The sequence below is a fragment of the Eucyclogobius newberryi genome, unplaced genomic scaffold (genome assembly GCF_026437365.1).
Source record: "Eucyclogobius newberryi isolate DKJ021-1_F unplaced genomic scaffold, fEucNew1.0.hap1 SCAF_2, whole genome shotgun sequence".
In the NCBI taxonomy this organism is placed as follows: domain Eukaryota; kingdom Metazoa; phylum Chordata; class Actinopteri; order Gobiiformes; family Gobiidae; genus Eucyclogobius; species Eucyclogobius newberryi.
In genome coordinates, this window is record NW_027315834.1 from 27136183 (window position 1) to 27159988 (window position 23806).

Here is a 23806-nt window from a genome sequence, read left to right on the forward strand (position 1 = left end):
AATACACCAAATAAAGTCCACATTTGAAAATCGTAAAAACCTGTCATAGGCACTTTAAACTGTGTGATATCGAGCTACGTAAAATAAACGGAATCAAACTCGAAAGCAGTTGGTTAGCGGGTCCTAACACCTCCATAATTTGATTCCACCTGTAATAGAGATAAAAAAAAATACTGCACAAAACGGTTACAAACAAAAGCACCAGATTTCATTTCAATTTTGATATTTTCTTATTCAGACATGTAATAAACAAATCCACAATTTAAAACAACTGAGCATGGCAGAGCAAACGGAACGCGGACCATACGCGCTCCGCGACGACCGAATGTAGAACACACAAAAAAATTCCTGGCGGTTCTCACGAGCCCAAACATCTAGTCCCAGCTAGTGTCGTGAACCTTTAAGTGCTCTGACCAAAACAAAACTAACAAACTATGGAACACAGTTTGTCTCACTATATATCGAGACCAAATCATGCCACGACACTTCTGCTTAAGGTGTGCTAAAAGATAACGTCGAGTCCGGACAGAAACACTGGAATGACCACATCAAAACGGGGCCCTATGTTCCCCGGTACCGATGTTCCCCGGTTACTGATGTTCCCCGAGACCTGGGTTAGGGTCTGGGTTATATGCTGCTATATTTTATGCTGTAAAACCATACATTTATACACAACTTTTGGGGCTGTGGAACCTGAACTAGTATAGTAGCCTATGTTAGTATTAGCATTGTTCCTCCGTAAATAGGTAACGGGGGACATAGGTAACGGGGAACATAGGTAACGGGGAACATAGGTAACGGGGGACATAGGTAACGGGGAACATAGGTAACGGGGGACATAGGTAACGGGGGACATAGGTAACGGGGGACATAGGTAACGGGGGACATAGGTAACGGGGAACATAGGTAACGGGGGACATAGGTAACGGGGAACATAGGTAACGGGGGACATAGGTAACGGGGGACATAGGTAACGGGGGACATGGGTAACGGGGGACATGGGTAACGGGGGACATGGGTAACGGGGAACATAGGTAACAGGGGACATAGGTAACGGGGAACATAGGTAACGGGGGACATAGGTAACGGGGGACATAGGTAACGGGGGACATAGGTAAAGGGGAACATGGGTAACGGGGGACATGGGTAACGGGGGACATAGGTAACGGGGGACATAGGTAACGGGGGACATAGGTAACGGGGGACATAGGTAAAGGGGGACATAGGTAACGGGGGACATAGGTAACGGGGGACATAGGTAAAGGGGGACATGGGTAACGGGGGACATAGGTAACGGGGAACATAGGTAACGGGGGACATAGGTAACGGGGGACATAGGTAACGGGGGACATAGGTAACGGGGGACATGGGTAACGGGGGACATGGGTAACGGGGGACATGGGTAACGGGGAACATAGGTAACAGGGGACATAGGTAACGGGGAACATAGGTAACGGGGGACATAGGTAACGGGGGACATAGGTAACGGGGGACATAGGTAAAGGGGAACATGGGTAACGGGGGACATGGGTAACGGGGGACATAGGTAACGGGGGACATAGGTAACGGGGGACATAGGTAACGGGGGACATAGGTAAAGGGGGACATAGGTAACGGGGGACATAGGTAACGGGGGACATAGGTAAAGGGGGACATGGGTAACGGGGGACATAGGTAACGGGGGACATAGGTAACGGGGGACATAGGTAACGGGGGACATAGGTACCTGGGAACATAGGTAAAGGGGGACCTAGGTACCTGGGAACATAGGTAACGGGGAACATGGGTAACGGGGAACATGGGTAACGGGGAACATGGGTAACGGGGAACATGGGTAACGGGGAACATGGGTAACGGGGAACATAGGTAAGGCCAAATAAAATAAATAGTGTGTTTCCAGTTTCCGCACAGGTTTTACAGTTTTCTTTTCTCAGAAGTGAGCGCTTCGCATTGAAGTGGCCTTATTGGTGCAGATATTGAATAAAACAGTACAACTATACTAGTCCAACCACAGGAAAAGAGCCATTAGCAGACAATAACATCAGAGCGGGCAACGCTCTGATGCCCGCTCTGATGTTGTCAGACCACGGCGGGGGTCCGCGCCTGGTCCCCGCTGTTGCCCTGCACGCGTGTTCGATGAGCTGTGGATCCACTCGTCCCAAAAAGTTTTCCAAAGCACCATTGCTTGTAAGTGCTCAGCCGAACTTTGCAGTCTCGTTGACCAAATGCATCACTTGCTAATAGGCATTTCCAGCAGTAGTTGGAACTTTGAAAGTGGCAAACAGACCCATGGGGGTTGGCAGCCAGTCTGCACGCTGACCAAATATGAGCATCTGCGCAGGTTTTTTCCGCAAACATGGATGCGCGCATAGGTAAAACGAAAGTTGCAGCGATTTTCATATCTTTCGATCCCCACGGAATGATTTAGTTCCCGCAGCTTTTGGATTCGCTCTCACAATTTGACATTCTTGAAACGTACGGCCAGTAAATATGAGATAAAATGTTTAAGGTCGGGTTTTTTTTATTTTGAAATTCAGGTCGGTCGGGTTACCGGAAACACACATTATTTTTTTGGGGGCCTAACGGGGAACATAGGTACCGGGGAAGATAGGTAACGGGGAAGATGGGTACCGGGGAAGATGGGTACCGGGGAACATAGGTAACGGGGAACACAGGTAACGGGGAAGATGGGTAACGGGGAAGATGGGTACCGGGGAAGATGGGTACCGGGGAACATAGGTAACGGGGAACACAGGTAACGGGGAACATAGGTACCGGGGAACACATGTACCGGGGAACATAGGTAACGGGGAACATAGGTACCGGGGAACACATGTACCGGGGAACATAGGTAACGGGGAACATAGGTACGCGCCCCATCAAAACAATGACATATCTGTATTTAACCTAAGATGTACGCAGTTAGTCTCATCTATGGTCGCAGTATTCCTGGTAGTAAATCCGACACGCGTCTGCATAAAACGAGAGTTCCTGAAACATTGCAAAGCCTGTACAATACATTATGTGCGTGAGATATTTAAAAGGAAAGGACAAAGTTTCCAGGAGCGGACAGATCCAAAATGGCGTCCGCCCGAGTGCGAGACGCGGCAGCAGCAGTTTTTCCCGCCGCGAGCCTCGTGCGCGCTGCTAAAACCGTTAGAATTGATTGAATTTAGCAGTTATCTTTTTTTTTTCTATTTAAATCGTTTTGTTGGCTTTTGTTCACTTAGAGAAACACAAAGAAAGACTTAACCAACACGTGAAAATGAACCCTTTTTTTTTTAAATTTGCAAACGACTGCATATAAGAGCCTTTGAATGTCTTTGACCGTTCGGAGTCATCCCTGTTGTTGTTGCGCGCGAAAACGAAAACTAATTCATTTGAAATATGTTACGATTTTGAGACATTTCGCTCTGCAAGATTCCCAAGAAAACGCACAACTCTCGTTAAATCATACTGTACTGTACAGAATTGACTATAATGTACTTAGAGCTTTAACAGTCACTCAAAAATCTACAGTCGAGGTCAGCCGAGAGTGAAGCGGTTCGCGGTCGTGAACACCGTCCGGGCGAGGATATTTCTGCACGCGACGGTGGGGAAAAAACACACATTCAGGGATGAAAAGGACGGAACGGGACAGCGGCCGGCGACTTTCCGCAAAGGTCGATCGTAGCTGGTTTTCGAAGCCGCACGTTGGGCATTTCAAATAAAATGTCAACAAAAACCTTCCCGAGTGCAGGGATACGGGCGCGGCCGTCTCGAGCTTGCCGACCGTCGGACGTATTCGAGTTCAAAAGTTCGACCGCCGTCCCGAAACGGGTCGCGCCGTCTTCCTCGGCGAGCTCGGCAGAGTAAGATCCCTTTACATACATGTTCAACGTCTCCAGGGCGAAAAGTTCTTCAATATTGCTTTGTAGGGCAGTGACAAAACATGTTCTACTGTTGTTCTCGAAGCCAAAATATCCAAAATATTCCAAAAGGAAAGCCGCAGTGGTGGAGGTGGTGGTGGGTGTAGTGGTAGTACGCTCCCGCAGTAGTCCGTGGATGTTGTTCGTACTGGTCGGTTCGAACGGCTGGCGCTCTCAGTGGGACTCGCCGTTGATGGAGCCGCCCTCGCCGCGGGGCGACGAGGAGCGCGACAGGCCCCGCTCGGTGTTCTCGGAGCTGTTCCCGTTCTGGCTGAGGTGGTCCGAGGACGCGCCGGCGCTGGAGGCGGAGGAGGAGGTGGTGGAGGAGGCGGGCGGGGTCGCGGGCTTGGCCTTCTCCTTAAAGTCCGTTATGATGACGGTCAGGTCCCCAACGGTCACCTCCAGATGCTGCGCGCTGCTCCGGTCGATGTTTTTTAACCGCGGCCTGCAACGACACCATCGTTTATGTTTTTATGAAAAGGCGAAAGGAGTGAATGGGATTGGCTTTGATGTTCTACTTTCAAGGTTATTAAATGTATGTGTAACCAAGCGTTGTAATATGATTTGTGTGAACGAACGCTTTTGTGTGATCATGTAGAGTAGAAATGAAAAAAAATATGTATATATATGGCTCGTTTGCTTTTCATTTGTTGACGATTGTCCGGAAAATATGGTATGTCCTGCAATTGAGGCTCAAGTGCTCAGAAATTCCGGTTTTCACCTACCCCCTATCCCCGCCCACTTCCCTGTACTTAGCAGTGATTATTTGTAAAATTAAGAAACCTGCAGGGTTCTAAAATGTCATGTAGCTGCTTTTCAAATTTAAAAACATGTTAAAGGACAATCTGCTGCTTGTTACAGGGGAATGTCACGATGAAGAGGCGGGGCTTCTCAGTTCAGCAATTTTGAACAGGAAGTCAAAGGACCTGATTCTATTACTAAGCCATTTTTGATCAATACATCAATTTACAAACAATAAAATGCAAAATGTTGATCTACTTATGCCATATTTCAATACTAAGTACCTGGGGGAAAAGCACAATATGTCTCCTTTAAGACACACAAACAAGTATTTGGGGAAAGCAAATTTTGCTTTTATGTGATCATGTAGAGTAGAAATGAAAAAAATATGTATGTATATGGCTCGTTGCTTTTCATTTGTATTTGTTGATAAAAAGGGTAAATTGAGGTAAAATAAGACAAAATGGTCTCTCTAAAACTAGTCCCAGCCGCTCCACAATGTCCTGGTCGGCGGCCATGTTGTGACGGAACTATATTTAAAGAAGTTAAAGTTCCTCTGACAGGTCGGACGACTCATTGAACTAAAATGCAGTAAAGATAAATATATTTTGATTTTGAAATGATAAACATTTGATCACAGAATAGCACATTCTTTAGGTTTATAATGTCACTTCCTGTTTGTAAATTGATGACATCACACTAGGAAATTACCCAGAAAACACTGGGCAAAAAAATATATGTGGAATTTTGTGGAAGTAAAGTCAAAAAAGTTGTTTCTTTGTGTAAATTATGCATAAACTTTGACTGGAATGCGTGTCCCTCGTGTGATGTCACTTCCTGTCATTATCTACAGATCTTTAAACGTTTTCTCCACAAATACCTGCTCGATTGGTGCAAAACTATAATTTACATGTACGACAGGTATAAATACACCAAAATAAACAAATTTATCAAACAAATTAGAAAATCTTTAAAACCTTTCATAGTTATTTTTATAATTTAAGATAAAAAAAAATGTATTCGTTTTTTACTGGAGGGTTTTAGCTGTTCAAAAGACAGATTTATTCTCACTGTGATACTGAGATTTCTTTATTTTCTTATTTCATTTTTTACAACATTTGTCGGTCGGTTGCATATCTGTAATGAAAAAACTATCTCCTTGGGGATGAATAAAATTAAGTCTGTAATACAAGTCTGTTTCCACAAAAAAACAAGTCATTTGCATCACTGGTGGCAAAAATGTCAGTATAAACCTCATCTACAGAGAATTTACCCCACTCCAAATGTCTACTTCTTTCAATAAACTTATAGTACTCCTGGTATTTTCATAACACATCTTCAAAAACGATCCCTAAAGATACGCAACACGATCAAATGCGGCGGACGTGTTGCGTGTACCTCATTTTCTTGTGACCGTTCTTCTTCAGCGCCGGCTCCTTGTCGCCCTTCTCTCGCTCCACTCGCTCCTTCTTCTCTTTCTTTGGCTGTGACGGCAACACGAACTGCTGTGTGACCTGCTGCTGCGTGACGAGCTGGGACACCGGCCGGGGCTTCCTGACGAGGGGCCACCAGGGGGCGCAAAAGAGGAGGGGAGAAACACACACGGACATTAGAGTCAATGCAGACAGGGTGCTGAATAAGAGACGGGAGCTGAGTGTGGGTATTGAAGGTGGGATTATAACGTTTGCATGTTTAGTTTGACTAAGAAAATGTGAGTGAACGTTTTACTTTGTCACATTTCCTATTTCCAAATGCAGCATATTGTGTAATGCTGTGACATTAAAGGGGGCATATTGTAATTCTGTGACATTAAAGGGCGGGAATATTAGGCTAAATCATCTTAAATTAGCTTCTAAACCAGGGGTGGGAAATTATTTTCCTCCGAGGGCCATATTAGACTCCAGGCAAGTAGCGGAGGGCTGGCCCGCGATCATTGGTGTGAAAAAAAAAATATCCCAAAAATTAAATATCTAATAAAATATCCCTTTTTTGTCAAATATAGGATCATCATATTTATTAAGGATACAAGGGCAGACAGATACCTAAGGACGAAAAAGATAAATAATTGGCGGGCCGGATTATAAAGACAGACGGGCCACATTTGTCCCGCGGGCTGCAGTTTGCCCACCCCTGTTCTAAACCTACGTTACAACAATGTTTCCTTGTCATTACTTCACTCAGAGTTGTATTTTGTATCATGTTTGAGTAATATTGTACCGTATTTTCCGGTTTCCACCTACCCCCTATCCCCGCCCACTTCCCTGTACTTATCAGTGATTATTTGTAAAATTAAGAAACCTGCAGGGTTCTAAAATGTCATGTAGCTGCTTTTCAAAAATAAAAACATGTTAAAGGACAATCTGCTGCTTGTTACGGGTGAATGTCACGCTGAAGAGGCGGGGCTTCTCAGTTCAGCAATTTTGAACAGGAAGTCAATGGATCTGATTCCATTACTAAGCCATTTTTGATCAATACATCAATTTACAAACAATAAAATGCTAAATTATGATCTATTTATGCCATATTTCAATACTAAGTACCTGGGGGGGAAAAGCACAATATGTCTTCTTTAAGACACACAAACAAGTATTTGGCAGAAGTAAATTTAGCACAACACAGATTTAATCATATTTTTTAAGTATATAAAAATACCCAACTCAAATATTCAGCACTGTAGAAAGGAAAAGGAACACATTTTCCCCAGAAATAGCAAAGGGCGTGAGAGGAGAAAATAAATAATGTAGATTAATGAGAGCTGCAATGCGAGCGAGCACGTAGCTTCATGCTAGCGCCGCGGCGAATCCGAGAGTCCATAATGAGTGTCAGGACTGGTTACAGGACGCCACAGTTCAAGCGGTCTTAATGCGAGCGGCTAAATAAAACTATCAGGTGACAGGTGAGAATGGAGAAAACTGGCGTGAACCTGCCTCCCAAAAAAAACAAATGTAACGGAGAGAAAACAGATATTTAAAGATGGCTGTGGCTGCTGTTTTGGGAGATTCAGAGGATGCAATGGATCAGAATCAGAAAAGGTTTATTGCCAATGAGGAGAATTCAAAAATATAAGAACTTGCTTTGGTGATACGGTGCAACATAAAACAATGAACAATGATAAAACAACCTATATAAAGACAAAGAAAATCTATGTAAATCTGCTATAGGATAAAAACAAAAATATGCTTACTATGTACACAACATTTAGAGATGTAGAGCAGAAAGTGAACAGTGTGCAGTGAGCGATTGATTAAATTATAGTTAAAGTGGCTATAGTTGCCTTGTTTACAACATCTTTTTACATTCTTTTTATTTAAGTTCATTTCATGTCTACAGTTTGTGTCCGTGTGGTTGTTTCACTGGCCTTTGTGGTCCACAGTGTACTGTATTGGTCCCACAGCCTCACATGCACTGCTGTGGGAATAAATGTACTAACTTCAAGTGGAACAAATGACTTGTTTTTTTGTTAAATCCATGTTTATGAAAGCGCTCTTAAATTACCCAAAAATATCTAAATGGTGCATCTAATCTGCAAAAAGCACACTATTTAGGCTGAAGTGGGCCAACAGGACATGGCAACGTTGCCTGTTAAAAACTCATCTGAATGTTTTCATCATATTTCTGTGGCACACTTTAGTGATTAAGGCTCTAACGCAGTAAAATGTTTTGTTTATTTCATTGAAGGCAGAGATTCAGAAATTGAATATAACGCAGAATAAAAACATTGGCGTTTTTTTTTTATTATTTAATTTGTCCTAACTGGCAATATCCTTTCTATAAAAACTGCCAAAAACAGACATCCTGCCGAGCTGCTGACTCGACGGCAGAGAAGCGGCTCTGGAAGTGGCTCGTGGTGACGAGTTAAAAGAGAAAAACCTCACACATTCTCTGTTAAATGTGAACCATTCCTCTCTGCAAAAAACACCCACTTGACTTTGATCCGGACGGAAAAAGAGAAAAGAGAGCACAACTCGCATAGTGCACCTTTCATCTTAAAGGTGTAAGTAACATGGTGGGCCGTCACGTGCTCGTCGACATGGAGATGTTGTTGCTGGTTGGGATGTTCCATTGTGTGGCATTAAACCGTCTCCTTGGACACAAGCGGATGACCCGTCCACCGCCACAAAGTTACAGTTCCAAATGAAAAGCCCAATGACCACAATTCCAGCGATATTGAATGCTATTAAGGTAATGGAGACACACACACACACACACATACATACAGACACACACACACACACACACTCCACGGGGACTCCTGCGCCGTGCCACTGGCTTCGACCGACCATTAAACATTTGAAAGGATGAATTTTCTAAAAGCCATATTTCTGTTTGTAATAAATGTGATCTGTCTCAAATGATTCATTATGCAACTGCCCTGGCTCCACGCAGAAGGCTGTGTGTGTGTGTGTGTGTGTGTGTGTGTGTGCGTGCGTGCGCGTGGGCGGGTATTCATCACACCGTGGGGACTGAATGCTGTACTATAAACAGTGGCTTCAAACATTTAGCTTTAGTGGGAACCAAAGAACCTGTGAAGTGAATCCTTTAATATTAGATCAATGACACGGTTTATACATAAGATATGAGCTATTGCACTTCTACTTCACTTTATCTATTTGCTTTTTCTAGTTGTTTTGTCCATACTGTATACATGTTGTATTTAAGTCTATTAATTCACACCTTGTTTTATTGCAATGCAGTTTGTATTGTTCATTGTTTTTTTTATGTTGCACCGACAAAGAAAGCCCACAGTTTGTGAATCATCTCCACTGTAGGGAAGTCAGGATTATAAATTACTCAATAATCGTGATTCAGATCACAATATAATCGTAAGAAGCAAAAATTAATGATAGCGACAATTTTAGACGCAAAATCAGGTCTTTTTAGTTCGATCGATAGCCCCCAAAACACATCCATAGTCCACTGACAACGGCAATAACGTCCCTGCTCCTTTTGTCATCGCGACAAAGCGCCGCACAGCCAGCCCCACCGTCAGCCCAACCTACAGCTCCACCTACAGCCCCACCGTCAGCCCAACCTACAGCTCCACCTACAGCCCCACCGTCAGCCCAACCTACAGCTCCACCTACAGCTCCACCTACAGCCCCACCGCCAGCCCCACCTACAGCTCCACCTACAGCCCCACCTACAGCTCCACCTACAGCCCCACCGTCAGCCCAACCTACAGCTCCACCTACAGCTCCACCTACAGCCCCACCTACAGCTCCACCTACAGCCCCACCGCCAGCCCAACCTACAGCTCCACCTACAGCTCCACCTACAGCCCCACCTACAGCTCCACCTACAGCTCCACCTACAGCCCCACCTACAGCTCCACCTACAGCCCCACCTACAGCTCCACCTACAGCCCCACCGCCAGCCCCACCTACAGCTCCACCTACAGCCCCACCTACAGCTCCACCTACAGCTCCACCTACAGCCCCACCTACAGCTCCACCTACAGCCCCACCGCCAGCCCCACCTACAGCCCCACCTACAGCTCTACCTACAGCTCCACCTACAGCTCCACCTACAGCCCCACCTACAGCTCCACCTACAGCTCCACCTACAGCCCCACCGCCAGCCCCACCGTCAAGCTCCACCTACAGCCCCACCGACAGCCCCACCGCCAGCCCCACCGTCAAGCTCCACCTACAGCCCCACCGACAGCCCCACCGTCAAGCTCCACCTACAGCTCCACCTACAGCCCCACCGCCAGCCCCACCGTCAAGCTCCACCTACAGCCCCACCGCCAGCCCCACCGTCAAGCTCCACCTACAGCCCCACCACCAGCTCCACCGCCAGCTCCACCTACAGCCTTACCGCCGGCCCCACCATCAAGCTCCACCTACAGCCCCACCGCCAGCCCCACCGTCAAGCTCCACCTACAGCCCCACCGCCAGCTCCACCTACAGCCTTACCGCCGGCCCCACCATCAGCCCCATCGCCAGCCCCATCGCCAGCTCCACCGCTAGCTCCACGGCCAGCCCCACCGCCAGCCCCACCGCAAACCTCACCAACAGCGCCACCTACAGCTTGCAGCAGATCTTGGGGGGGAAAATTTAATTTTGTCCGTCGCAAATACAACTTTGGAAGGGTAAACGAGAATAGAAAGACTATTAGGTCTCTAGGATATGAATGCAAGTGCGTGTGTGTGTGTGTGTGTCTGTGTGTGTGTGTGTGTGTGTGTGTGTGTCTGTGTGTGTGTGTGTGTGTGTCTGTGTGTCTGTGTGTCTGTGCGAATGTGTTCTTGGACCGAGAAGCATAGCCCAGAGCCGAGTGTGCTTGAAAAGGCCATCTGTTGAGTAAGCCCACAGTTTGAGAGCCAAAGAGCGAGCACAGACACATTCGCACAAGACACAGTTATAAACGCGGCGTTCGGAAATGCACAACTCGATCGGACACAGTCGATCGCGGTAGATTCGGACGAAATAAGAGTGGTGGGAATGAACAGTGTCTATATGTGGAGGAATAATGAATGCGAATGTGAAACTAGCCCCAGCTGCAGACACGGTGGAGCAGATGAGGCACGAGGAAGCCCAAGAGCCAAATGTGGGAATGTGCCAGAGTGCACAGAGCATGCTTTTACGGTATCGAAAAAGAAAAGTACAACAGGAAAAAATAATAATAATACAATTAGCTGCATAAAAGAACATTCGAATATTTGCAACGGTCTTGCAATTTCAATCTCATGGACTAATTGCATTGCTGTTCCAAGGACATCTCCAGCTCGGTCTTTTTGACATTTCTTTGTGCATTGCTCTTTTGCTCTATCTGACCTACTTCATCATTGAGGTTAAAATTAGAGATGGACCTTAGAGACAGCCCGATATTTGTACATTTTAGCGTGTTTACGTAAAGAAAAAGACATAGAGACACGTAAATGCAAAAGACAATTACACTAAACCGTATGAGTTTGTAGTAAAACAGGGTTGTGAATGTCTGCAAAGTATTATTATTATTTTATCATGCAGTGAAAAGTGAAGACAATAAGTTCTCTTTTTTCCAAATTATATATATTTGGGGGAAAATGACCAAAATTGGCTCTATGTATTGGCCCAAAAATGAGCTTATCGGCCATAGGCTTTGCTTGATTCTCATATATACCCCCAATACCTATAATTACCTAATAATTATCTATGTGCTGTCGTGACACATATTCATGTGCAATTACTGTCGTGATCACATGCAATGGTATTTATGTATTTATTTATTTGTCTATGGGAGTTTTTGTTTATAGGAGATCTTCTACTGAAAGTGTTTTTCAGACTTCCTATAAGCGATGTGATCTGTTCTTTTCTTCTGTATCTGCCTCTGTATCTTCCTGCGTTGCACCAATGAAATTTCCCCATGTGGGACAATAAAGGATTATCGTATCTTATCTTATCTTATCTTATAATACAACCCATATTGGTCCATCTCTAGCTATAGTACTCCCTACAATGGAAGCATAGGTCGACTGAATGTGCTGAGTGTTCGTCGTGTCCTGTACGGATGGTTTGATAAACTTCTCTTGCGTTAAAAATCGAGAGTCTCCAGCATCTTCTAACAACTCTCTGGTGGCTTGAATCATTTCCGCAACACTATCTGCTTTCTCAAATGGTGCTGCCTTTACATCCAGACCTAGCTGTATCTGTCGACTTTGTCATCCAGCTCCTTAATCTTAACCTTGAGATTATGGGTTGTGTATTGCAGTCTGGATTTACCGGGGAAGTAGGATCGGTCCGGTATGAAAGTGTCAGTCTTAAGTGTCCCGTACTAAGGGGTCAGAGAAAGACCCTTGACAAGTACTAGCTTCCAAAGCGGTCGGCTTGCTTTGGCTCCCGGTACGCTTTAGCCAAGGCCCCGTCCACACAGTAAGATATTTAGTATAAAACGGGTGCTATCCACATGGAGCGGGCGTTTCACAAGTTTAAAAACTGGACTTTTTGAACGCCGTACCCACTGCTTAACGACGCATGCGCCAAACTCGGACAGCGACAACGGCGATGGCGCTGTACCGCTCGTCCTACGTCCTTCAGCCTTTGATTACCTCATTATGGCTTTTGCAGAGAAATCCGTTTCTGCTTCGCTGCCACCAGGAACAGCGAGATGATTGGATAAGAGAGACCACGGGCTCGGGTGACAACAAAAAGGCAAAAAAAGAAGCAGCGAGCTAATCTGCCCGCTGCCAATGTTAGCGCGAGTGCAAAAGCCACGGGTGCAGCTCTGAGCCTGAGGGGTGTGGCGGCGGGGCCTGACACTGGGGCGTAGTTTATCTCAGAGAGTCTGTTTGCCAACATGACAGGGTATGTTGGCATATGGGCATTCATTTGATGTGTTAATATGTTTGATTAGTAAAAGGCAGGTTATCCGAGTCAATAATTTATCCCATATTTGCCTGGTTAATAGACTTGAACCAGACCGACCCTGCACTGCAGACATATTCCTGAAAGGTTTCACCAAAAAGGGGACGAGCCACAAAATAGCGCCCGATCATTTACGTTAGTGACAAAGACTGTGATCTTGCTCGAATTGTCCAACCGACCCAGAAAATCAGACCATTAACACCAGTCATTTGGCCTGCCCCGTTCTCAATTACGCATTAACGAACCTAGCACTGTGATGTTACCTCTTTCGCGGCGCCATCGCTATCACGCCGTCACAGCAGCGCTTTCAAATCCACATTCCCCTCTATTCACAGTCGATAAAGCCCTATTTGAGTGCGCTAACCTCTGTGTGAACTCTGGGAAAAAAAAGAGAGAAAAGAGAAAGAAGAAAACGCCAAGAAATTTAATCAACTGTCCTGCGGTGTGGAGCATGTGCAATTATACCACAAGCAATACACCGTGTACAAAATGCACTGGACTCAAAACCATCCAAAATATTAGAGCGAAATGTGCGACAATAGAACCTCGGTGGCCTATTTAGTTAAATTTAGTGGCTTCCCCAATCTCCCTTTCAGCAAACATACATAAACTTAAACCCACTTATTCTTGGAGCAAAAGATGTTGTTTAGTAACTCTGGGCATGACCTAAATTTGAGACGAACTTCAAAGAGTGTCATCAAGAAGACGGAGGGTTTTTTTGTTTTTTTTTCCTCCTCCGCTTATTTCGATTTATTCACAGAACATGTGGAAAGGCACGGCTGGGATGAAATGCAAATGGGTCTCCTGGCCTACATAACTGTGATAAGAAGAGATGGAGAGATTCCCTAATACAACTGTCGTGTCAGCACCACTTTGCAGAAACGCTGACGTATATGTAAGACTTTCATAACATTCCGTTTATTTTTGTTTCATTGGTAGGACTGGGCAATATGATGCTGAAAATCCTAATCCTGATCTGATCCGTGTGATGAACTGCGTATGTCGGTGCTTAGCCGTTTGGACTAGGAATTATTGCGCTACAAAGTTTTAGAGCTAAGGCTAAATGACGAGACGCACCTGAACGTCTCTCCGCCCTCCGTTCGCACCTGATCGGTTCTTTGACTTACTGTAGACTGGGACAAGAGCGGTCTGAGCAGAGACAAATCAAGTTTGGTTGTTTGCATATACCGAGATTTTCTGACTTTAAGCCGCTATTTTTTTCCCACGCAGCCCATTCAACAGTGCAGCTAATTTATAGCTTTTTACTGGCTAACGGTCACAGGTGGGGGTCTCTAGCAGGAAGCGCAATCGTTTGACACACTGTAGAAGATGTCGGGGGAAGCACTGTTCAGGGGACACGTCTTTACATGTGTTGTCTGTATGGTAAGCTTCAAAAAGCTGTGTTTTTTTATTAGAATCCCTAATAATAATCACTAATATTCACAGAGTAATGAGTCTAATGAGGAAGTGAATCCCGACACGACGGAGCGCAAAGACACACGTGGAGCGCGGACATGCGATACATACGGCCATCTGAGGCAGTGAAATGAGAAAAGTTGCTCACCACAACCGTGACACTACCATCATCTCTGTGTTATATCTCATGTTCCAACGTAGACACTTGTGGCTTAAATATGTACAATTACTTTCATTTTTTTGTAAATTTAATTGGTGCCGCATATTTTCAGGAGCACTCTATAGTCTGAATATTACGGTAAACAGTCCTATGCTCAGGATCAATTATGCTCCAAGTGAGTGATGTGTGGAATTGACCAATAACAGTGAAGGGTGAACTCTCTGTAGATGCATATAGCTCCAGTTACCTCTTAAAGGCAATTTTAAAGAAAGTGCATATGAATTGTGAAAAAGTAATAGAGAATTCTTTGGCATATGAGTAAATAGTCACAAACTGCCAACAAGCAGTGGACAATACACCAGACGTATCATATCCCAGTTTTCTAGAGCCTACATCACAATTTCAATTCATGTATCATTCACCTTTAAATATGACATCAAGAGGTAAATACAGCTACAGTCAGCGCCTCAGAGCTTATACTTGACTGTGATTGGTTAGAGCCACCTGTCACTCACTAGTAAATGTGTTTATAGAGCTGCATTAAACAGAAAAGCACTGGATTACAACAGGATTGGGAAGCGATAATTGATATATTGCTCATGATATTCTACGATATATCACTATTTTTTTAAAGAACCCAATACATTTTTAGAACATTTTTCTTTGTTAAACCGCGACCTGCTAAAACTCAAAATAAAATACACCAATTTTAATAATCAATACAAGTCACAATGTCAAATGTTTTCCATCTTTTCTTTCTTCAAGTTTTCTTTCTTTAAACCCGCAACAAAATTGTAGCGCTAAGGGAAATTATACCAAAAAGTACTCATGGCGATATATTGATGCATTAGCCCACGATATCGATACTGTACCACCAAATTTTGTATCACAGTATATTGATATTGTGGTATTTTGGCACTCCCCTCGATCACAATATGACGATGTGGCCAATAAAGCAGATAGAGTCATGAAAAGTGCACAATCGCCCACAAACACTCCTAAGAACAGGTGCTATCGTCTGTGGCTAGTGTACTAAAGAGAAAAAGAAACAGTTTACAAACTATCTTATGCCTATTCTACTCGGACAGCAGCGTAAAATATGAAAGACCACCGGAACCGATCACATAATGCAGAGGAAGGCAATGTGCTGTCCACGTGTGCCGCGACCCAACACATAGGCCATCCTGCAAAACCGGTCTTAAAAAATAAAATGCTGGTTTTAGCTTGATAATATTGCTCTTTGGGATTCTTGCTGATGTGTAACAAAATGTGAACAATTAGTTTAGCAGCCGTCGTGTGGCGTGTGCCCTGCTGCCTCGGGGCGAATGGGTCAGCGGCTAAAAATAAAGGCATGACTGCTTAAGCTCTCACTGTGCCGCACTTGAATACTGTACGGAATATGTTTAGTATTTAAAGCGATAGTACAATGGATGTGGTGTTGTGCGTTGGCATAGTAGGTCTAGCCAAAGAGTTATGAAGCCCGAACACAAATCAAATGAAAAGCAATTCAATTATGTGAAAATGCATTCTGTCAACGCGATTGTGAATCTATATTTCCGCTTCAGGTTTGGCAGCAGAACTATTCTGGCTCGACACGGAGATACTTAGCCATGTAACGCCGAAAACGAATTATGTCCTCCTTTGGTTTAGTTTGAACCTGTTCTAGTGTTGTCATGAGTCACAGCACTGCGATTTAAGACTCAATATTAATACTTAACATAACTCTCTTGGTAATAATCAACACAACGACCATCATTTCACACCAAGTACCAAAGAAATCCAAATAATTCGAATACTAATTGATACCGATGTTGATACCACTGCGTTAAATACTATACGAATGCAATTAGTCACTGAGAATAATCAATTGTTAGGTTTGCAAAATGTCTTGAATGTCCAAAGTTTTCAGGAATTAACAATAATGAATGGGAATCAACAACTCTTATTAAAAAGAATGATGGAGGAGCATAAGCAGAATGTAAGATAAGATAAGATAAGATGATCCTTTACTGTCCACACATGGGGAAATTTCGGTGTTACAACGCAGTAGATACAGGGGAAAGGACAGATAACTTATAGGAAGTTTTTAAAAAAAACACTCTTAATAGGGAATGGAGGAAAAAAATACAAATTAAAATAAAAAGATAAAAATAAAATAATAATAAAATAAAGTAAATAATAATAAAATAAAGTAAAAATAGCTAGCATAAGACTAAATAATACTAATACTAATGGTAAGTAAACACTCTTATTTACATCAGTTATATGCACATGAATATGGCCTTAATTGCTTGTGAGTACGACAGTAATTGCACATGAATATGACAGTATTGCACATGATTAAGTCAGTATTGCACATAAATATGACGGTATTGCACATGATTAAGTCAGTGAAGTATTGCACGTGTTCAGGGCTAGCAGTGTTTGTTATACAGTTATGCAACTGCACTGAAATATCTGCAATACACAATCTGTCCATAGTGTTAGTATCTTTGTGTCTCATGTACTGTAGTCTCAAACCTCATCAGTTGCATCTGAGAACACGATCACACACCAAAGAAACGCTAACAAAACACAACAAAAAACTCAAAGATCGAACAAGGAAAACTGTTTTTTTATAGCGTTTTTTATATATATTAGTATCTGGGTGTTTTTTGTCAACCAGGATTCACAGAGAGGACACTGTACAAGTCAATCTAACCGACACGACTTGACCTAATCCTTTTTAATAATCAGGAGCTGACAGAGAAGAGAGGCTTATGATCCAGGTGCTGAACTCCATCCACCGCTGTACACTGCAGAGTCTGAGTCTTATTGATCCCTGCAGTCGTTCCCGTGCCTAATGTAACAGCCTTTCAGTGCATTAATACAGCGTGTTGGAAGTGTTGTTTGGATCAATATTTACGGCATGGAAAAGCAGCAAATGGAGTTTAAAACTATAAAATGTGAGCGAGACGGTGGAATAAACAACGTCCTCGAAGAAGCGGTGTATGGATTCAGTATCAGGTCCTAAGTGAATCCTTACACCGAGAGTTATTGTGGAGGAAATACTGTAAATGGAATGCCAGTTTTGAGGCCGAATATTGTTCAAGTCGTGTAATTTTAGCAGAAATGTAATGTAAAAGTAATTGTACAAGCAATGGGCCACATGTTTAAGGTAATACTATTTTAAAATATTGAGATTACCATGTGAATAAACAAAGGTCTAACAATCATGATTTTAAATACAAGTTTTTAAAGCCTTTTTTGTGAAGAACTGCAACAACTGATCATCATGATAAATGAATTGCTTCAAACTGATTAGCACTTGATGACTGATCTGTCATATGTGCATAGACTGCAAGACAGGTAAGTTAAGGTACTTTATTCATTAATTGTGAGGGAAATTCATATTATTTATATTTATTATTACCAAGCCACACACATTTGCATAAAGAATTTTGGTAATAGTTTTGATAACGTGGTATACAACATATTATCTCACATTCACACACTTTTTCATACATAATCGAACAATTAAATGAAAAAGTCGAAAATAATTGCCCTGTGACCTCGGCGCTGTCAGTTTGATTCCCGACTCTTACAATTTGCTGAATATCCTCTTGTGTCTCACCCCCGTTTCATGCTACACTCTCCTGTCTAATAATATAAGACACAAAACGACAACAAAGAGCACTGCAGACGGATAAGACCCACAGCATCTAGATTCAGTTTTATTTTGTTGCTTGGTGTTCAACTCTGCATTACAACATGACTTAAACCGCACAAAAATGCCACACACAACATACTTTAGAGCGTTTGAACAGCCTCTCAGACGTTTTCACGGCTCTCTCGAAGCCCCGGGGCCAGTGCTTTGAGCCAGATTAACTCAAACGAACTAAAGCTGATCCTAAACACCCCGCGGTAGCCCGGTGACGGGGGGTGGGGGGTGGGGGGGTGGGGGGTGGGGGGGTGGGGGGTGGGGGGGTGGGGGGGGGGGGGTGGGGGGGGGGGACTGCGGTTGACCCAGTGGTAAAAATGTCATACACTACCGCTGCACCCTCCCCCTCGCCCCGTGCACTCGCTGACCTCACAGACTGCGCCCGGGCCCCTGCTCTCACACTCTTGGAGGAGGAACAGTTGACGAAGCACAAGTGACAAGGACAGAGGAGGCGAGAAGGGAAGTGTGACACCGCGCGAGGCTGCAAATGGACAAACGCCGGGCATATTATGTGTGGCGTGTTCACTGGTCTGTATTAAATGAAAAGTGAGGCAGAAATAACGGCGGGCGGAGTGAGAATGAGTTCACAGCACGAGTTTGTTTGGTTTTTTTCATCACAGATCTGCATGGAATAGATAATTTCACCACGATGTCACTGAAATCGTGTCGCAATTAGATTTTTATCACCTCCAGCCTCAACCTTGACCTACAAGTAGATTGGTTTCTGCAGTAATTTTCATAATAACACAAATTCAGGGTTTATAGAATACGTAAGAAGTCATTGTAGGTGTGTAGATCTACTGTATTTTCCGGACTATAGGCTTTTTTTCACCTTTTTTCATAGTTTTGGCCGAGGTGCGACTTATATTCCACTTATACTTATATGTGATATTATTCGTTATTTTCACACTGGCAACCACAAGAGGGCGCTCTAGGCTCTAAGCGACGCAGAAGAAGAATCTGCACTTCCTCTTCCTCTGGAGTTTGTGGAGTTGTTTAGAAGTGACACAGAGGAAGAAGAATTCAATGGATTTAGTGATTTGGGGTAAAACTGATGCTTTGGTAAACTTGTTAGCATGTTCTTTATGCTATAGTTATCTGAATAACTGTTAATATGTTACGTTAACATACCAGACACTTACCACAGTTCTGTCTGTGCCTCATGTAGCTGAAGGTGTTAGCGTTAGCATACGTACACCTATTCACCATGTTCTCTCATCTGTTATTATTTTAGACTGCATTTCAAGATGAAATGTCTGCTCTTGGTTTTGGATTTTATCAAATACATTTCCCCAAAAAAGTGCGACTTATATATGTTTTTTCTTTTATATTATGCATTTTTTGGCTGGTACAACCTACACTCCGATGCGACCTATAGTCCGGAAAATACGGTATATGACAAACTGCAAAACTACCGTCACAAGCTGAAAACATCCATGACAACAACTAAATCCTTCATTCACATTGTTTAATCGATCACTATTCCTTTAGTCTGTGGCCAATCGTAGGAAATTAGAGTTTCTGAATGAAGCTGCTGAGCGGGAGAAAGGCAGATTGAACCAGAATGTGTTGGTTTGGGGTTTGGGGTTTTTCTTTTACGCTTTGGAGGAAAGATATCGCAGCGAAACCGCTTTGTGAGCCCCACGGCACGAGACGGGGACTAAAAAGGCTTCTCGCATCAGCTCCAACAAGTCGCCTGAAAAGAGTGAAAACGTGCTTTGTGCGGTGAGGAGTTTGTGACTGAGCGATGACTGTTCTGTACCGTTCGTGTCGTCTCTACACCGCCACGCGTGTTGTTATGAGCCCGATACTGTCTGACTCCTCTGCTCACTTTAATTCACGTTTCTCACTGTCACAGAGTTCCCTCGCGGTCAGTGTCACGCTAAAGGAACAGCCACCGTCAGCGCTGCGAGTCAATCACCTCACACCTTTTCCCCGTGTTGTTGCGCAAAGCATGAACCGCCCACGTCACCCAATTAATAATGATGACTATTACCAAATAAAACAAATGAATGTAGGTCTGGCCTTTATGAAGAATTAATCTGACAGGCCATAGTTCGATTATTGAATTCAAAAGCAGGCCGTTGTTGCATTATAGACAGTTTGTTTGGCTTAGACCCTTATGCACTATTAGAATAAAAATTATAGCTTTAATGTATATTAGAAAGAGCGTGTTGTTAGATTGAAAATAAATAGTTCCTTTTTTTAATTTGAACCAATTAAGTTGTGAATTTTCTGAAGCACAGCTTGACCTGCAATGACTCATTTCTATAAAAAACATCATCTTAACATCCCAAGGCAGCACTTTCTACACATTTGATAACCTTGTATTACCCTGAACAAAGACTTCCTTCATCATGAACCAATATTTTAATAGAAATAATTCAAACTTAGAAACAACTTAATTAATAACCTAAGCCCTTAAGTACTTTCTAAGCTTGAAACATTCTTAATAAACTATTTGTGCATTAGTATGTCTTTGTTCATGCTTTAATGAGTCTAATTAAGTTGTAGTTATTATAAAGTGGTGCCTAAGAACACTATAGCAATACTAAATAATCAAATATTACAAGGTTTACCCGAAATGTCATACAAACATCAGATAAAAACGTTGATGAAGTCATTTTTTATCATAGTTATGTTGGTCTTTTTGACACACATCAATCTCTGGTTCAACATGTGCTAAACGTCCTTTGAGTCCCTGCGAAAAGAACGGTATAATTTCTTTAGCACACACTCTGGAGCCTGAGCCCTGAGAAGGACAAACTCGACCCAAGTGAGAGCAACAGAATCTGCTGCTGCCTTTGTGTGGTCCGGGGCTGAAGCCGAGCCTGTATTGTTGGCGTTACTTGAGAAGGAGAGGTGTTTGTGTGAGCAAACAGAGCGGGTCAAGTGCACACTGTAGGTGGTGGTATTTTCTACTAAGACGGTGCTGTGCCGTTTGAGGTGCTTTCAAATCCTCAAAATATGTCTCATTTCTCTGTCACAAATACAACAGAAAAGACGTATCAAAAGGTGAAGCTTCTGCAGAGGAAATGGTCCCACATTGGCCTTTTCACATGTGCCGTTTTTAAGACGTTTGATAAAATGATTCATTTCGATTTGCTAATGGAGCTAGAGCACGTTTTTCATCACTCTGAAACCCATGATAAGAGTCCAGATTTTAACTTCAGTGCAACCATTTTTAACCATTTCAAGCACTAAAGGTTAAGTCCTACTTTCCAAAGTGTGTGTGGAAGTGTTTGCCACTTGATTAGAGCTGCACAATATTGTAATCTAATCGAAATAACACGTGATATGATTAGCAATTTGGAAAGACTTATGCTAAGAACAAAGTCTTATTGTATATAAAACGATTTAGACCTCTACAAAATTAACTGAAACGCACAGGATGTTAATACTCCTGGACATGTTTAAAATGTGCACTAATACAGAATTTGCAAATCTAATCGTAAACACAATGTTCAGCATTGGCATCCCGTTTACCCTCAGAACTATATATTTGGGCCTCATACTTCATGCTATGGACATAATAAATGGATACCTCTGGACATCACTTTTGGCAGGGGGGAGAAGGACATTACAAAAAATGGATGACAGAAACTACACAAACTGTACCGATGACAGCCTTAACTTTATTTATGTGCCTTCACTTTTATGTCACTTGTGTTTTTGTTCTATTTGAGTGTTAAAAGGATACAGATTATGTTAAATTGACTTTTTTTTAGCTCTAACATCTCATCAAAAATATACTTAGCTTCATTCACGCTCGTGAATCCTGAAAGTCCTCTCTCCTCAAACCTTCAACCACATTCCCAGATGAGTGACGTTTTCTATCTGTGGCGTGACTCTGAAAATCTTCTGCTGAGTCCACAAATCATTGCCAGACTTGGTCTGTGAATTTCTCCCGTCCAATGACGTAAGATGCCAATATAAAGGTACTAAAGGTCCTCAAGAACATGTTTCAAGGCTAAAAACAAAACCAATCATAGATAATATTATATATATTACCTCATTTCTATTTGGTGCTACCTCCTCAGACCAGGTACTTTTTAGTATCTTCTTCTCTTTCGGGCCAAGTTGAACCAAGCAGTGACGAAACGTGACGTCCACAGAGCGTCTGAAGCTGATTGGATGAAAGTGTCATGTTTCTGCAGCAGGAGACAGAACACTGTGTACACTACACTACACGAGTTTAGAGACTGAAAACGATTTACAAATGTGAGACATAAAATACAGACCTTAGACATGATGAGAGTCTTATGACATCACTATGACCCCCTGGAAGCAAAGACTAAACCATCATGGTGAAAAAAGAATACACACTTTACTATGATAATAGACTGAAAGAGAGCTAACACAGCTAGCACAGCTAGCATCATCTGTTTCCTCATGTCCAAAGTAAAGCCACTCATTTTGAGATGACAGTCTTCAAAATGATCAGAGCGTTTCGTTTCTAGTTTAAATACATGTCCAAACTGTGTATTTATCTTTTTTTTTTTTAATGTGGTGCAATAGTGCAGATACAAACTTTGAATGCAGAAATTAATGATAAACTGCACAGGAAGTGAGTTTACTGTAGCTTTATTCAGCAGCAGCTTTGCAGACTCTTCCAGTCTGGATGTATAAACAGACTCACCTGAGGAGCTACATTCACTTAACCTTTTATTATATTAAAGAACGCTTCAAACTGGATTAATAGTGACGTTTTGAGGACAGGGCTTTTTTGAATTGGGAGGAACATGAGGACATGTGTGAGAACACGGTAGTTTAACTTTGTGAGCAATAAAGTTTATTTGCCTTGTTCACTACTCTCCGTGTTTGTATCCTCCCTCTGTGTCTGTAATTCTGGCTGCTCCGCTCTGTTTTATTGGTGGTTGCTGTCACTGTATCGCTGATATTTTATAGTTACGATATCATAGCGCAGCAGTTGTTATGTGTTTCGATGTTTCCAGTTTTACACAGCACCACAGAGCACCAGGTGTAAGGGAAATGCAGCCAAGCCGAGTAGAGTAGAACCGAGTAGGTATTAATGGAAAAACGGCAATAGTGAAGCGTCTTGCTCAAGGGCATGACACGAGTACTAAATCGGTCGGTGACAGACTGCGTCGCCGAAGTTCCATCCAGCTTTAGTTCTACAAAAGCGCCGCTACCGAGCGTCCTACAGTACGCACTGATGGTAAGATCAGTGTGTAAAACCTTTATTCATCTCTAGTGCCAGCATTTGCATGACAGTGTGGCCTGCTCCAGGGATTCTCTCCAGGCCAAGTACAACCCCACGATTTATACCTCGAGTCCTGTGTGTGTGTGTGTGTGTGTGTGACAGATGGCTCGCATGTCCCGTGGTTTACGACACCTCCCGCGTCCCCTCCCTCTCCAGCCCCGCCGCTGCCGCACGCTCGACACGCACGCGGGGAGGAGCTCGGAGCGCCGTACATCAGTGTCACCGCAGTAATTACAGGCCTATCACGTCGCCATAATCTCGGGCCGCTCATAACAGCCAGCTCCCATTGTCCCCCCGTGAGCGCTCGGGGTTTTC

At 43.3% G+C, this 23806-nt stretch overlaps 1 protein-coding gene across 1 annotated transcript in view; it reads right to left on the reverse strand.

The window, feature by feature from the left end:
• Positions 1 to 202: 202 nt before the first annotated feature.
• Positions 203 to 23806, reverse strand: part of yaf2 (YY1 associated factor 2) — a 34760-nt gene continuing 11156 nt past the window's right edge. Inside the window, exons 3-5 of the mRNA XM_072454869.1 lie at positions 6048 to 6203; positions 2893 to 4353; positions 203 to 561 (exon numbers count right to left, since the gene is read on the reverse strand). Of these exons, the coding sequence (XP_072310970.1) occupies positions 4083 to 4353; positions 6048 to 6203 (427 nt within the window). The 3' untranslated portion in view covers positions 203 to 561; positions 2893 to 4082. The remainder of the gene's footprint in view (positions 562 to 2892; positions 4354 to 6047; positions 6204 to 23806) is intronic.